The following is a 16,852-nucleotide window of genomic DNA, read 5'->3' as shown; positions in this document are numbered from 1 at the left end:
ATAAGTTAAATCAGTACTTCTACTTTTACCAGAGAAGCACTTCTGTACTTCTACTTGAGTGCGGGAAGTGAATACTTTTGCCATCTCTGATTTTGATTCTGAAAGCAGTTGCGGGCTAGGAGAACAAAGGGACACTAAACAGGGGCTAGTTCACAATGTTCTGAAGGTTTAATGAGACACATAAAAGATATATAGCCTACATCTTCTAACACTCGCTCCATTCACTGAGATAACGGGAGAGTAGAAAGATAAGAAAGAATATCCAAAGGAAAGATTGGGTTCAAGGTTCAAACAGATAAATCTTCAGGATGGAAGACAACTTATGATACGAGTGTATGATACCAATTAAAACAGATGATGGCGACACAGAGATTTGAATGTAACGCATGCACAACAAACATTATGCAGGACAATGACCCTGTGTAGGGTTGGGTTTGAACTGAAGGAGTTTAAATATTAACTTGTTATAGACGCCCAGAGGAGGGAAGGATGATAACTTATCAGCCCACCTGCGTTAGAGGATAGACAAGTCTTTTAATTCACTTTCGTTTCTGCACACACATGCGTTAAGCCAGACTACTTGCATCAACATCTACTTTACAGTAAGTAATGGTTTCGTCTCGATATTACAACCTGTAAGTAGGAGCTCAATGTTACCACGGTTGGCATACGGGACAAAGTCTGCAGATTTTAGAGACTTTTTATTAGGGTTGCAATGCACAATAATAGCTACTGTTAAAACTGGGAATATACGCCCTGAACTTTTCTCCCTCCAGTAAGAGAGAGCGAGGGGAAATGACACAAAGCTGAAGGTATTTTGAAACCCTAAAGAATTGTTGGAACGCAAGTTCCCATTAATGTCTGATCAGCTTGTGCCCTGAGAGAGTGTGCTATAGGCGAGGTGGTAAGATTACACAGGGGGAATTTGAAAGCTGTAAGGAGAGTCATGTAGACTGTACCCCCAGGTAATAAGGTTATTGAACGATAGCACAAGAGCAAGGAGGGCTGTGGTCTGAACTTAGTCACTAATGTATATTGTGTTTGGATATTCTAGATGTTTTTAAATGCTATTATGCTTTAAAATTGTTATTGACTTGTGCTGAGAGAGTGCTAAGGCACATTGTATTTCATTGCTGTGGTACTTCGTACTAATATGCATATGACAATAAACTTGAAACTTGAACTTGAACTTGAGCACACACACAGATACATACACATGTGGATTCCTTTAAACGTTAAGGGGAAGATTAAAAAAGCTAAACTGGATCTGTGAATTTTCACAGAATCACAACTGAATTCATATCTTGCTACTCAGTCAGGATCGTATTAACCTGGAGTCCCAGTCTCTGTCACAATAATCATATATGTCATGTTTATGCCTATTGGCAGACATCCATTTAAAATGTAGCCAATGACATATAAAGAGCCTTTTCTCCATGTCCACTGAAGTTTCTCAGCTTGCACTCTAGTAACATTTGTGGGGTCCAGGTAGCATTCGCAAAGGCTACTTCTACTTTTATACTTTAAGTAAACTTCCAAGCCTGTACTTTGTTACTTTTACTTGAGAAAATAAGTTAAATCAGTACTTCTACTTTTACCAGAGAAGCACTTCTGTACTTCTACTTGAGTGCGGGAAGTGAATACTTTTGCCATCTCTGATTTTGATTCTGAAAGCAGTTGCGGGCTAGGAGAACAAAGGGACACTAAGCAGGGTCTAGTTCACAATGTTCTGAAGGTTTAATGAGACACATAAAAGATATATAGCCTACATCTTCTAACACTTGCTCCATTCACTGAGATAACGGGAGAGTAGAAAGATAAGAAAGAATATCCAAAGGAAAGATTGGGTTCAAGGTTCAAACAGATAAATCTTCAGGATGGAAGACAACTTATGATACGAGTGTATGATACCAATTAAAACAGATGATGGAGACACAGAGATTTGAATGTAACACATGCCCAACAAACATTATGCAGGACAATGACCCTGTGTAGGGTTGGGTTTGAACTGAAGGAGTTTAAATATTAACTTGTTATAGACGCCCAGAGGAGGGAAGGATGATAACTTATCAGCCCACCTGCGTTAGAGGATAGACAAGTCTTTTAATTCACTTTCGTTTCTGCACACACATGCGTTAAGCCAGACTACTTGCATCAACATCTACTTTACAGTAAGTAATGGTTTCGTCTCGATATTACAACCTGTAAGTAGGAGCTCAATGTTACCACGGTTTGCATACGGGACAAAGTCTGCAGATTTTAGAGACTTTTTATTAGGGTTGCAATGCACGATAATAGCTACTGTTAAAACTGGGAATATACGCCCTCAACTTTTCTCCCTCCAGTAAGAGAGAGCGAGGGGAAATGACACAAAGCTGAAGGTATTTTGAAACCCTAAAGAATTGTTGGAACGCAAGTTCCCATTAATGTCTGATCAGTCCATTTTGTTCGAAGCTAACTGTCTTCCGATCTCTCCAGCTGATCATGGATATAGTCGTAGACATCGTGAATCCCATCCGGGGCATCTACAACCTCATTGACAGGACGAAGAACAATAATCAGCAATGCCCCCAAGTTTTGGAGAGACTCAAAGCCCTGAAGAAACTGGCGATTTACATGTCACAGAAAGAGCCGGACCAACTCTCGGAAGATGTGAACGAAGCTGTGGAGAAACTCAACAAAGTTCTGACATCAGCTGCTGAGCTGATCCGGAAATTCGAGGGGGAATTTAAGATGACTCAGGTGGTGAATGCTGGAAGCTACAAATCCGAGTTCGACAGCCTGAACAAAAGTCTCACGGACTCCTTTGTGACTCTCTCTGGGGCTCTGCATGTCCAGCAGGAGAAGAAGCTGGACGAGCAGGAGAAGAAGCTGGATGAGCAGCAAAAGAAACTGGACGAGCAGGAGAAGAAACTGGACGAGCAGGAGAAGAAGCTGGACGAGCAGGAGAAGAAGCTGGACAAGCTGGACGAGCAGGAGGGCAGGCTTGCCGAGCAGGAGAATATGTCGCACGGGCAAAAGAAGAAGCTAGCCGAGCTGGAAAGAAAGCTGGCTGAACAGGACGACTTACTACAACGAGTGGACTCAAAATTAACACTTGAAAGCCGAGCGTACTACTGTATTGTGCAATAAAAGTGTTAGAAAAGTTATGGGTAACACTTTACTTGAAGGTGGGTGGTGATGGCGCAGTGGATATGACCCATGCCTTTTGGTGTGGGAGACCTGGGTTCGATTCCCACTGCAATACATCAACCAATGTGTCCCTGAGCAAGACACTTAACCAATAGTTGCTCCAGAGGCGTGCAACCTCTGATATATATATATAGCAATCGTAAGTCGCTTTGGATAAAAGTGTCAGCTAAATGACGTGTAATGTAGTGTAATGTAGTGTATTGTAGTGTAATGTAATGGAGTTATCTACGTAACAGTGACATGACACTGTCATGAACACATGAACCCTAACTCTAACTCTAACCTGTCATGACAAAAACCGAATGACACTAAAAGAAGTGTTATGTCATAAACGTTTATGACTTGTTTCTAATGTTTATGACACGTTCATGACAGTGTCATGTCACTCTTGTGGATACCTTCAAGTACATTGTAACCAAGTTATGCTTGCTATAGTCTTTGCTTCATTATATGTGATAATCATGAGGGCAGGGCATGGAGGAGACGTCAAGCCTGACCAGAGATAAGAAAGTTTCTCTTTGTGGGATATTACTCCCTTTCCCTATAAAAAGCTACTGTTAAAGACTATCAACAGTAATGTTTCTGTACTTGTGCTGAGGCGCTGTAAAACTGATTACTTGCTGCCAGTAAAAAACAAACTTTGAGAGAACTCCAGTGATTTTATCCATTCTTTGATAAATGATTATCCTAATAAAAAGAATGCGGGTAAAAAATGAACTTTGGCAGGTAACAAAGTAAAGTGACTAGCCAATTTGGCTGGTGATAAATAGAGCAAATTATTGTTTGAATTGGCAGGCTTGTCACGATGTGACAAGTCAACGATGCCAGGCAACCTGTTCTCGGACTCGAACCCGCGCCGCTGCAGGACTCAGCCTACATGGGGTAAACCGGTGCTGATGGGAGCCTGGTTAGTTAGCTTCACCATCAGCTGACTGAGGGCACTGTTTTCAGGATTCAGCTCTTGGGTTTTAAGTGCTTTGACTTACATTTAGATGTGTCCTAAATGTTACAGCTTGTTTCTGTATGTTTAGCAGTAATGGGAAACATGCCAGCTCTTGTCTTACATTTAGCCTCTGTCTCCGTCTCTCTCTGTAACATTTGTGGCCTTATAGACTATGGGTCCATTTATTTGTGTTTTATAATATGGATGATGAGTTAGTAATACACTATAAATTAAATTTCAGTCGCTGGAATTGAGAGAGGCATGGAGTCACTGCAGAGAACCAGGGACCAGATCAGGCAGGCATACGCAGATATTGCCCCTGATGTGGCTGAGATAATAAGGGAGGATGAGTCAATATCAGTGTGTCTTTTGATGGCACCTGGCAGAAGAGAGGCTTCACGTCCCACTACGGCATTGGTGTGTGCATGGACATCCTCACTGGGCTGGTAGTGGACTTTGAGGTGCTACCCTCCTACTGCAATGCTTGTGCCCTGAAAGAGTGTGCTATAGGCGAGGTGGTAAGATTACACAGGGGGAATTTGAAAGCTGTAAGGAGAGTCATGTAGACTGTGCAAGGAATTTCTCAGGGTCAAATGAGGCCATGGAGCAGGAGACAGACAAGAGGATGTGGGCTAGGTCTGTGTCTCAGCATCAGCTGCGCTACACAGAGATGCTGTCAGATGGGGACAGTGCGGCATTCAAGGAGGTGGTTGCTCTCAACCCATGCCCTGGGCATGAAGTAGTTAAGCTTGAGTGCATAAATCACGCTTACAAGCGCATGGGCACAGCGCTTAGGAAACTGAGTGCTGAGCGTAAGTTAGGGGGCAAAGGTCAGGGTAAGCTCACGGCCAAGAAATGTAAAGCCTTGTAGAATTATTACAGGGGGGGGTGGTCTAAATAATCAAGGGTCACTGGATCAAATGAAGGCAGAAATATGGGAAGGTCTCCTCCACTCCATGTCTAGTGATGACAATCCTACGCACACTAGGTGTAATCCATCCTGGTGTTGGTACAGGAGAGCCAGAGAGCCATAGGCTTCACACAGGAAACTTTTTATCACGGCAGGTGGGTCAAAAGCTCACCCCTGTGTATCACCAGATGTCCAGTGACAGTGCAGCATGGAGGCACTCAGAATACCCAACAAATGCCTCAACTCGGTCATATGGGCACAATGTCCAAAAACGTTCTTTGTGGAGGAAAAGCAGACTTGAGGCTGCAGCCAGTTTGGCTATTTCTGTATTCACTGAGGGTGCCTCTGCTATGCTGGCTGTGATAAAGAAATTGTGGCCTCAGAGCACACTTACAGAGTAAAAAAGGGGTGTTAATATTTCAGAGCAAAGTTATTTTAACCCAGATAGAGTATTTTCAAAATTTTTGAGAGTAAAGTTGCTCTATCAGTGGAGTTAAAAGTGAGTGTAAAAATCTGCAGATACGCAGTAACAATTTCAACTCTACAGCAGTGACAAATACCCGCCACTCTGCTTTGCTGAAGTTCGGCTCGTACGTTGGTGGAGGAAGATTGCGAAGGAGTAGCTAGGCCACTGGTATTGCTAGGTAAGTTACATCCCCCACCAAACCGGTATTTTTTAACTTTAACTTTAACTTTAACTAACTACATAATTTTAGAGTTGTGCTGATGTCGAGGTCATATTATAAGTTACGAGTTCCATGCGGCTGTCCCCCTTGCAGTGAGCTTGTCATCAGCCAGCTAAATTAGCTTGTCATTTCAGATGGTTGACAGCAATAACTGTTATATGATATACCCATGGAATTTGTTGGATATTTTTGTGAATGGCTTGCTTTTTCATATGGCTAAAAATAGGTCAGTTCGTTTGAAGGACACCACCGTTTGGCATGAGCGCAGATTGTGCTTGTCATGGGGTTAGCTAGCTAGCAATCAGTATCGGTAACTGTCTTTCTTTATGTGTTGCAATATTTTCACGAATGAAGTTTGTCAGAATGGTAAATACGTAAAATAACATTCGCTAACAACAAAACATGTATACAGATAGTATTGTTAGCTAACGTTATTGTATAGCTTCCCAGTCTTCCTTACACTAACGTTAACTGTTTTTTATAAAGCTATATATACTGGTAATGTTAGCATGCTTCTGATAGTTAGCTAGCTAATGTTGGTGTTATAAAACGATAACTTACATCACTGATTTGCATGACGGATTTGTTGAACATTGCTTAACCATTTTAATGGTTACTGTTTGAACTAAAATAGCTAATGAGCTAGCTAACTTTGGCATATAGCTAGTTATTTGGTAGCTTATGGGACAACGTTCGTCTAAACTTGAACTAGCCTACACCCATTTGCTGCAGAAAATGGCAGCTTAACGTTATATTCCATAGATATATCTATGGTGATATTCAACCAGCACAACTTTGTCTACTTCAGCGTTTGTAATTGCAGTGTAACGTCTAAGTAATGCATAGTGCATTGCGTAGCTAGTACTACTGAGAGAAATGGATAGTTAGCTAACACTCAGTTGAACCAGCACTAAATGATGATTTTGAATATATATTTTCTTTGTTAACAGAGGCAAAATGCTGTTGCGTGTTCAGCTCTGGGAAGAGCAGAAATACGTCAAGCTGTCCGAGCTGACATTCAATGCTTTCTTGAAAGAAGGTATATGTTTCTATGTTTTGCACAAATTTCATAATGAACAGATACCTCTCAATCATCATCATGCTCGGGTACATCTGATGACACCATCATTCTGAATTTCACTATGTGTGACGATGTTGAAAAAACCAAATCTCTGACAGATGCCACCAGAAGATCAACATACTTGCTGCTGAGATGACAGAAACACATGGGTAAGCATTAAGCATATAGTTGGGCTGTAAAGAAACATTGTTATTATTTTCCAGTTATTAATTATGTAAAATTTGTAATGCAATGTCAATTCAGTGTGATGTTAACTTTGAATTCATATGCTAGGACATCCCCCCCCAAAAGTGTCAGAGTGATGTATGCACAGGGGATAGTAGCTTTGTTTCCCTATCTAGAAGACCCATACTCACAACATGGATATGTAAGTAAATGGGTTATTGCAACATTATGCACATATTCACTCTTTGAAATTGGAATAGTACTCCTTTATAATTTATTTATAATAATATAGGAACATTGCTACGATCCGGAGAGTGGTTCCGGATACCTTGCATGGCGATTGAAGACCATACAAAGAAAAACAGCAGAGGAAAGAGGTGCCTCAGTCAGCAAATCTCCTAAAGGTATGTTTTCTGATCAGTGACATGTTATTATAATGGTGACCTGTGAATTGTACAGAAAGGATTTCTTAACACTGTATTTTGTCTTAAGTTGGTGGGCCAGGCCGTGGTCGTCAGCCCTTCACCTATGACAGAGAGCCATCTGATGAGGATGTGGAAGCAGCTATTGCTGTTTTGAGACACTGCTGATGAAAACACTGTCCGTTAGAAGATGAAAATGACCTTCGTATATCGGCAAGCAATGGTCAACGATGAAGCCAAATCATCAGATGTCTTCTCGGTCTTCCCAAGATTTCTGGACACACCAGGACTGGTATGACAACTTAATTCATTGCATCACCAAACATATCCAATGTAGCATCAGGTAACACTCATTATTTCTGTCAAGATTTCAGACTTCTGTTTGGTGAGGCCACAGCCAACACATTTTTGGAGAAGTGGCCAACCACTTTCAAAGCAAAAGTAATAAAGGAAAGCCATGGACTTGTACCAACCACAGAACTCTTGGATTTGATGCGCAATGCTGAGTCAGCTGCTGAAGTTGAGAATGGTATGAATGAACTGTCACAACTGAGAACTTCTCAGTTGATGTGATGCATGATGTGTTAGAAGGGGTTGGCCAGTACAAATTGAAGTTATTATTTCTGTATTTGAATGAAAAACATGTTACATCAGGAGAAATACATTCAAGAATACAAAGTTTTGATTATGGTTTCACAGAGAGAAACAACAGGCCTGTGACTGTTAATTTAAGTGAAGGATCTAATGATCTGGGACTGAATGCAATTCAGTCCTGGTGCTTACTTAGGAATGTTCCTCTTATCTTTGGAGATTTGGTAACTTCTACTGACCAACACTGGGGCCTGCTTCTTTTATTACTGCAAATAATTAACATTATATTCTCGCCCATGTTATCTCCAGGTCTATGTGTATATTTAAAACATTTAATTGTTGATCACCATACACTGTTTAAGAAGTTGTATCCTCAGAAAAAACTTTTACCAAAGCACCATTTTCTTATCCACTATCCCCGCTGCATCCAGAAAATAGGGCCTGTACTTCATAGTTGGTGTATGAGGTATGAAGGCAAACATAATTTTTTCAAAAAACAGCTTAAATCGTTTAAAAATATTACCAAAACGCTGGCATCAGAATCAGAATCATATGGCATATAGTTGGCGAAGATCAACAACTTTTAGTTGGTTAGATATTGGTCCAGGAAAAATGGTGGCTTTAAATATGGTAAAAGGAGGTTCTGGAATTGCTCTGGCAATGCAAGTGCCCAGTAGCATTCAGGTTATGAAGGTTAATTGGGCTAAACATAATGGGTTTGTTTATCGCCCACACTTGGTTATCTGTGGCAAAGTTGACTCTGAAGTGCCCTTGTTTTATCAGATTGAGTCAGTTCTGATAATGTGTGAAAAACTGTTGCTACTCACAGTGCCTTTAGTTACAGTAACTTTTCAAGAACATTTCCATGCATATGAGGTGATCAGATCAAAGCATGATTTAGTTTTTTTTCATGTCGACAACCTGCACTACCCTAGGCCTTTTGACATACAAAGGTCATATGGAGGAAATGACACAGCTCTCCTTGTCGTGCCATATTGCTTTCTCTGGTGAACATTTTTATGATGTTATACTTCTCTGTCATAAGGCAATGGGTGTACAATGTAAATTCATGGACAGTGAAATTATACTTTTTTTTTCAATAAATGTGGGTGCTGTCATCTTGTATTATTGTGCTTTTCATTTGATAGTATTGATATTTCTATAATTCAGTAACACTGCATCATATGATTTAAATTAAAAAAAACACTGTAGAGAAATGAAAAGTAAATAGCATTACACTTTAAAGTGTCATTTTTGAAAGTAAAATTGTAGTTGACTTAACTCTATACAGTGTAATCATATTACTCTCAACAGTGTGATTAAACTACAGTGTTAAATATTTTGACACATTTCATTGTTATTTTTTACACAATATTGAGTAGAATTAACTCTAAAGATTTTACACTGACCAAAGAGTACATTTTACACTGATTTTGAGTGGGACCAAATGTTATCTGAAACAGAGTTAAATTCAACTCAATAGGAGTTAAATTAACACTTCTGTTTTTACTGTGTAGGATCTCAAAAGCCATTAGTGTCCATTCCAACACAAATTGGTGCATAAAAGTGTATCCAAATGCAGAAAAATGCACTCTAGATTATAGACTTTGTAATTAAATTCTAACATTTGACTGCATAACTCATAATTTTGTTGATTTGCCGGCTCAGGGCCTTCTGGGACAGTCTGTACTTCTCTGGGTGGTTTTTGTCTAGACACACAGCAGGTAGCAATTACTTTTACCAAAAGACTGTCAGCGCGCGCTTCATGAATCCCACGCACACGTTTTCTTATTTTCTTCTCATTGCTTTGTGCAAGAACAAATACAAAATGAAAAAGCATTCATGCATGAGACCCATTGAGTTGTGATTTTTTATTTTCCAGGTATGAGTCAGGTTTGACTTTGTGTGAGGAGACTCAGTGAATCACACTTCAGGGCATCTGTTTGGTTGTTTCCATCAGTTCAGCTGCAGAGATCCATCAACACAGAAAGCAGATGGTGTGTGTGTTAGTGTGGCTGCTGACACACACACACACACACACACGCATAAACACAAACGCACACCTGATTTCAATTCCAGACACACACACACACACACCAACACACACAAAACACACAAAACACACACGCCAACACGCACACACACACACACACACACACACACACACAAACACACACACACACGCACATACACACCTGATTTCAATTCCAGACACACACACACCAACACACACATTGATGATGATGTTCAAAATACATGTGGCCCAGTGAATCCTTAGGATGAACTGTATCTGTGGATGTCCTTAGTGACTACCTTACAGGCCAGTAAGCCTACCATCATTGGGAATTTATATTTGCTAATATGTTGGATTCATGCTTTTTAATTTTTGAAAAAACTTTCAAAAATTTACAATAATTTGGAGGCCCCCCTGCATTGACCCTGAGGACCCCCTAGGGGCCCTGGACCCCTGTTGAAGATCCGTGCCCTACATTTTACAATCTATATTTACAAATTCTGTTTATTACCAAAATGTACATATCACTAAAAAGTGTTGTGTACAATACACATTGTCTAAGATAAATTTAACTTTACTTAAAGTGTAACTCTCACCAAAATGCGACCTAGGGGTCTTTTTGTGAATGTACCCGAGTCAAACTTTGGTTTAAAAGCATATTTAGGACGGAAGCGCCACTTTTAAGATGTACCATCTTTTCGTTTTTCGGTCAAATGGCCTTTTGAATGGGAGTGCTACGGGCACTTTTATGCTAGCCTCAAAATAGCTATTTTTAAACCACTGAGAAGGCTTGACACAACATGAGACTTTGTGACCGGAAGAACTAGAGCTACAGTGAGTGAACAACAACCAATGTTCTCAGTGCTGAGTTCATGTGTAGAGCCCCTGGTGAGACTTGGAGCAAAGTCTCATGTTGTGTCGAGCCTTCTTAGTGGTTTAAAAACAACTATTTTGACGCTAGCATAAAGTGCCCCTAGCACTCCCATTCAAAAGGCCATTTGAAATTTTAAAAGAAGATCGTAAATCTTAAAAGTGATGCTTCCGCTAAACGAAAGTTTGACTCGGGGACATTCACAAAAAGCCCCCTAGGTTGCATTTTGGTGAGAATTACGCTTTAATGCTGCATGTCCTCAACTGAAGCATACATTCATGGAACAAGCTCATATATTAATATAGTTCATTGTGATCTACCATGTTTGTCTTTTACTGTAATTACAAAGGTATCCACACTGAAAACTGAATGACCAGAGCCTACAGAAGGAAGACCTGGTGTATAGAGCAGCGTATTTGGTGCCATTCATCTGGTTGTGGGAAACAGATTGCATTGACCACATCCAAAGTTCTCAAATGTGTTCTGATTATAATGATACCAGAAAATCAGTTTTGGTTCAGCTTCTTCTGCTTAAAGGACAGACTTTACTTTATAGTCATTGGTATTTAGAGGTTCAATTTATTGCGTTTGACTTAGTTTCTGCTGTAGTTTGATAGGTGATAGTAGTAAAATTAAGTAGTTGTGTGGATTAAAGCAATTTTATAAATATTAAACTGGAATAAAATGATGGAGCTACTCTAGCAGTCACCACCTTCACAGGTGAAAGCACTGTTTTGACATTTCACATAAAAAGGGTCTTCAATAGCTAGAACTGGTCCACCAGAAAGGTACCCCCAAGCAAAATATGAGTCCTGTAATAGATGTGTCTTCTTGTGTTACTGTTAGGCCTGCTGCTCCTAGGTAGCTTCTCTGTCCTCTCCTCTCTTCCTCCCCTCTGTCTGTCTGTATTTGCGGGAGTAGAGTCTGGTGTGTCAGGGTTCCAGCTGCCTCTCATCTACCACAATCAACCTCTGCGTCATATACCGGGTCCTTCCATCCACTCTGCATCAGATCATAGTCCAGAGGACCACAGTTGGTCTCGCTCCAGACAAGCCTTTGCTTATCTGTCGAGTCATTTGTGTATTTGCCTGTCCTGATCCCTTCTCTTGTGCCTCAGCTAGGGTTGGGTACCGTTTGGATTTTTACGATTCTGATGCCGAACCGGTACTTTTAAAACGATTCCGATTCCTAAACCAATTCTTGAAAAACTGAAAAATGAAACATCAAAGAAAGGCTTTTTTTTATGGAGTTTTTATTAAATTGAAAAGGATTTAAGTTAAACAATATATTAATGTTTTAAAGTACTTAAATATATAATAAGTAAACCTAAGTCACCTAACACATAACTACAATAATTTAACAAATAACAGTTACACTATTAACAAGTAACAACAAAATAAATGTTGAGTTGGTATGCCAACCAGCTTCAAACTTTTCTTTGAAGTTCACTACAAAGCAAAGGAGGCTATCAGTTGGATTTTGACAACCCCAACGCTATCAATCCATTTTTGGGGTCTATTAAGATGGTCCTGTCTCCTGCGAGGCCTGCTGTGGAAAGCCCTCCTACAGAGTCTCAAGTTTCAGTTCTTTTTAAATTATTGATTTATTTGCCTTCTCTGGTGAGATACTATACCTCTCCTGACTTATGGCATGTCCTGCACAGGAGAAAACTCTCTCAGATGGTGTCCAAGAGGTCTGGACACACCCAGGTAGGAGTTTGAAAGGACAGGTCAGGTCAGGTCAGGTTCATTTATTTGTACCCGTAGGTTCAGGCTATTTCTCAAACATATAAACAACAAACACCATACACACAGAACAAAAACACTAAAAAACACACTAAGACTATTTCCCCATCTAATTGCTATTCATAAAATTAATCTCTACTGGGACAAAGCTATTCTTATATAATTTTGTTGTACACCGCAGTACTCTAAGCCGTCGATTAGACGGCAGATACTGGAACTCATAATACAGCGGATGAAACTGGTCACTCAGGATTGAAATACCCATACGCTGTACCTGCCTAGTATACAGCGAAGCTGGGTTCAGTAGTAGTTCCCCAATCAACCTACTGGACCATTTCACAATCTGGTTAATAGAGTTCCGGCTCTTTAAAGTCAAATTCCCGTACCAAGACACCAGAGAAAAGGAGAGTATGGATTCAATAAAAGCACGATAAAACATACTCAACAATGTTTTCTCAATTTGAAATTTGCACAGTTTCCTTAAAAAGAACAGACGTTGAGGCCCCTTTTTACACACCGTTTCACAGTTGGCTTAAAAACTCAGCTTTGACAGACAATTTGGAGAGGCTGTCCTGCCTCCCCCACCACCAGGCTACAGGGTCTTGTCCTGAACGATAGACTACTACCACTAGTTCTACTGGTCACCTTGCTATTTTAACATTGACGTGCAACTTTACATTCTCATAGGTGCTGATTTACTAGCTCCAGAGCCGTTTAAAGACTGACTCCGTTTGACATGCTAACTAACGTTAGCTAAAATTAGCTTGTGGTAGCTTAGACCGCAGTTAGATTTTTGTAGTATGCAGTTCGGGACTACCAATACAATAATCTATCTGCTTGTTCAGGTACACATTCAGCTAGTTGGAATAAAAAGAACACACCATTATAGGCCTGTTTAGTAAGCTGGATGTGAAAGAGTAAGATTGAGTAACGTAACGGAATACGTAACAAATTACATTTGTGGGCATGTATTTTGTATTCTGTAACGAAATACGTTTTGAAAGTATCCTTCCCAACACTGACAAACGACTGGCAATATTTGTATGTACACCTTTGCCTATATAGGGGCAATTCAGTGGAACAAGTTAGATCGGCAGATTAAAGTAATTTCCACACTTAACTCTTTCAAAAAAGACAGTCAAGGCCTGGTTACTAGATAGGGTTGCGGAATAGAACAAAAGGCAAATTATCCTTAATATTTTTATTTATTTAAGGAAAATGTTTTCATGTCATGTCCATTTTCATCACACACTCTGTACGTGTTTTGTCTTGTCCTGATGTGTTGAGGACCACAAAGGGAAAGAAGTCCTGGATCCTTTATTGTCTTTTTATCCTTGATTGTATTGGATGTCTTTTCATGTTTATGGCATTTTTCAAATCAAATCAAACTGTACACACTGCTCCAGTCTGAGCTAGTGTCTCTTGTAGTCAGGTGTGTTCAGCAGTCCGAGATGCAGCAGAGCTTTAGTTTCTTTGCGTTCTTTTGTTAAGTTGCCCTGGTCCATCGTCATGTTGTTAACAGGTGACTCGATGTCGTGATCTGGGAGGCCTAGTGGTCGGCTGCCGCCTGGGAGAAGGGATCGGGGCTCCTCTGCATTTTTTGGGATGACTCTGTTGTTTTTTCGCCACACTTTTTCATTCATCCACGACGTCACTTTGTGCAGCGGATGCCTTCTTGCCTTTTCAGTTGTTCCTTTCAAGTTGTGCGGCTCCATTGTTGTCGTCTCGTTACATTTGAGCGTGCCTTTCAATTGGCGCAGTTGTTGGAGCTTTGCCTGCTTCTGCAAGGTCTCCGCATTCGATTCGCCCAACATCTTAATCACTTCTGCCTCTAATTTTTCGATCCTCTCCCTAACGAAGGATATATTAGACTCCTGATGCTCTTCCAGCGCTGCTACGTTGGTCTCACTGTCAAAGTTCTGGTCTTTTGGCAAGAAATCCACATTCAATTTGCATTCATTCAGTTCTTCCACATCTTCTCCAAATTGTTCCATGTGCTCACTGACTAACGCTTCAACAAAATCCTGATACTCTTGCAATGCTTTGAAAGTGTACCTGCCATTTGTCTCACGGTCACATTTCTGATGGAACTGGAATTCGGTTTTCGGCCCTTTCCCCGTCTCTTCGTGAGCACTCTCTTCCGTGAGAGCCGTGACGTCGGTCTGCATCGAGTCCATTTGCAGAAGTTTAGACGGAGTTACGTCATCATGGTTCAACTCAGACTTGTGCTGCTGCATCAAACTTTTGTTGTCTTTGAGTGCGTCTTTAAGTTGGTTTAAACTCCCAAGTAGAACAGCGTAGTTGCCCTTTTCTTTAGCATAAAAAGTCTGCGATATGCATTTATAGCTGTTCCATATAGATTGATTTGTATTATCCTGGTTTGGGAGCACATTGCATACTTCCCGATTCTGCCCTTGTTGGCTTTTTACCCGTTTATGCAAGTTCTCCACTTCCAATTGGTACGCCAGCATCACTTGGAGCCATACACCTCTCTGTTTATCCAACTCGGCCTCTACTTCTTCTTTCCACATCTGACAGATAATTAGCTTGCGTGTTTGCCGCTGGTACATGATGTCCTCCTCCAGCATCTTCAGGTCATGGTATGCTTGCATTCTCGATATAGTAGACTCGTAATGCTGTTTCAGTCGTTCTGCAGTTCTCCTGGTGTTTGTCTCACTGTCACATTTGGTTTGGAGCTCGGTTTTCAGCTCTTTCGCCGTCTCTTTCTGAGCGTTGACCTCTTCCGCGAGAGCCGTGACATTGGTCTGCAACGAGTCTGTTTGCAAAAGTTTAGACCTCTTCATGTTATTGTGGTTCAACTTGAGTTTTCTCACTTTGAACATGAGCTGATCTATCCTGAACTGGAGAAATTTGACGTTATTTCGCTGCGGCGCCATTGTGGAGATGGTGCGTGGTCTGCAATCGGCCGCAGCGGGGATAGATGAAGAAGTTCCACTCGCTCGATGCTTCCGGCTTCTGAACTTGGAAGTTATAAAATGATGTTGAAAAGTGTACAAGAACACAACTGTAGCAGTCAAAAAATAAACACTGGTTGCCTCGAAATAGCTTCGTCTGGACTGTGATCCGCGCTGAGAATGTAATCAACTGGGACAGTGAATGGAACTCTGAAGACATCACAGAACCACAGTAACATCACAGTGACTTGTCATAAGAGGATCAGAAGCATTCTGACACAGGCAAGTCAACTACTGGTAATTTTAAAAATAAAGTGTGTGTGTGTGTGTGTGTGTGTGTGTGTGTGTGTGTGTGTGTGACATAGGCCTATTGTGCTTGTATCACATGATTATAAACACACATACACACGTGCATGCACACACACACACACAAACACTGGCACAGACACAAAAACACACACAGACACACACAGACACGCACACTCTTGCACAGACACACACACATGCACACACAGACACACACACACACACACACACACACACACACAGACCCACACTCACACACAAACACACACTCATACACTCACACACACAGTCACACACACGCAACACATACACTTACACAGACACGCACGCGCACCACGCACACACACAGATACAGATGCACACACAAACACACACAAACACTGACACACACACATACACACACATACACGTACACAAACACACAGACACACACACACACACTCACACACACAGACTCATACAGACACGCACACACACAGACACACACACAGACACAAAAACACACAGACACACAGACCACACACATGCACGCACAAAGACACGCACTCACACACACACACATGCAAAGACACACACACAAAAACACACATCTCACACACACACACACACACACACAAAGCCGCACATACACACACACACACACACACACACACATACATACAGACACACAGACACGCACAAACACACACACAGAAACAGACACAGACGCACGCACACACACACCCCCCCGATTTCAATTCCAGACCCACTCTGACTTCAGCTGAAACTCTAACACTAATGTGTATTAATAATAATAATAATTAATAAACCTGTAATGAAGAAGTGAATGTGTCTGCTGGGATGTGTATCCAGCTCACAGCTCCTACAGCAGGCAGGCTCTTTGAGTGCAACAGCGCCCCCAACAGCTGGAGTCTCATCATTACAACAACTAAGCAGGGCTTTGGATTCCTCACATCCTCATGTGCATTTATCTCTAAGGAGGAGGCACTCGGCATTTAAAACATTTTGAAT

General features: G+C 41.0%; 1 protein-coding gene and 1 long non-coding RNA gene across 2 annotated transcripts; both read left to right on the top strand.

Moving 5' to 3' along the window:
• Positions 1 to 2,052: 2,052 nt before the first annotated feature.
• LOC114560119 (uncharacterized) lies at positions 2,053 to 5,006 on the top strand. Its single transcript, XM_028585270.1, has 4 exons — positions 2,053 to 2,171; positions 2,479 to 3,123; positions 4,522 to 4,653; positions 4,785 to 5,006. The coding sequence occupies exons 2-4, from the start codon at positions 2,485 to 2,487 to the stop codon at positions 5,004 to 5,006; spliced, it is 993 nt and encodes a 330-aa protein (XP_028441071.1). The 5' UTR covers positions 2,053 to 2,171; positions 2,479 to 2,484.
• A 1,851-nt stretch (positions 5,007 to 6,857) lies between these two features.
• LOC114560826 (uncharacterized) lies at positions 6,858 to 7,696 on the top strand. Its single transcript, XR_003693246.1, has 4 exons — positions 6,858 to 6,961; positions 7,086 to 7,179; positions 7,270 to 7,381; positions 7,470 to 7,696. It is a non-coding gene; the product is annotated as an uncharacterized LOC114560826 (long non-coding RNA).
• Positions 7,697 to 16,852: the final 9,156 nt, after the last annotated feature.

Source organism: Perca flavescens, chromosome 8 (assembly GCF_004354835.1).
Source record: "Perca flavescens isolate YP-PL-M2 chromosome 8, PFLA_1.0, whole genome shotgun sequence".
Lineage (NCBI taxonomy): Eukaryota > Metazoa > Chordata > Actinopteri > Perciformes > Percidae > Perca > Perca flavescens.
This window is presented reverse-complemented; position numbering and strand designations above follow the sequence as displayed.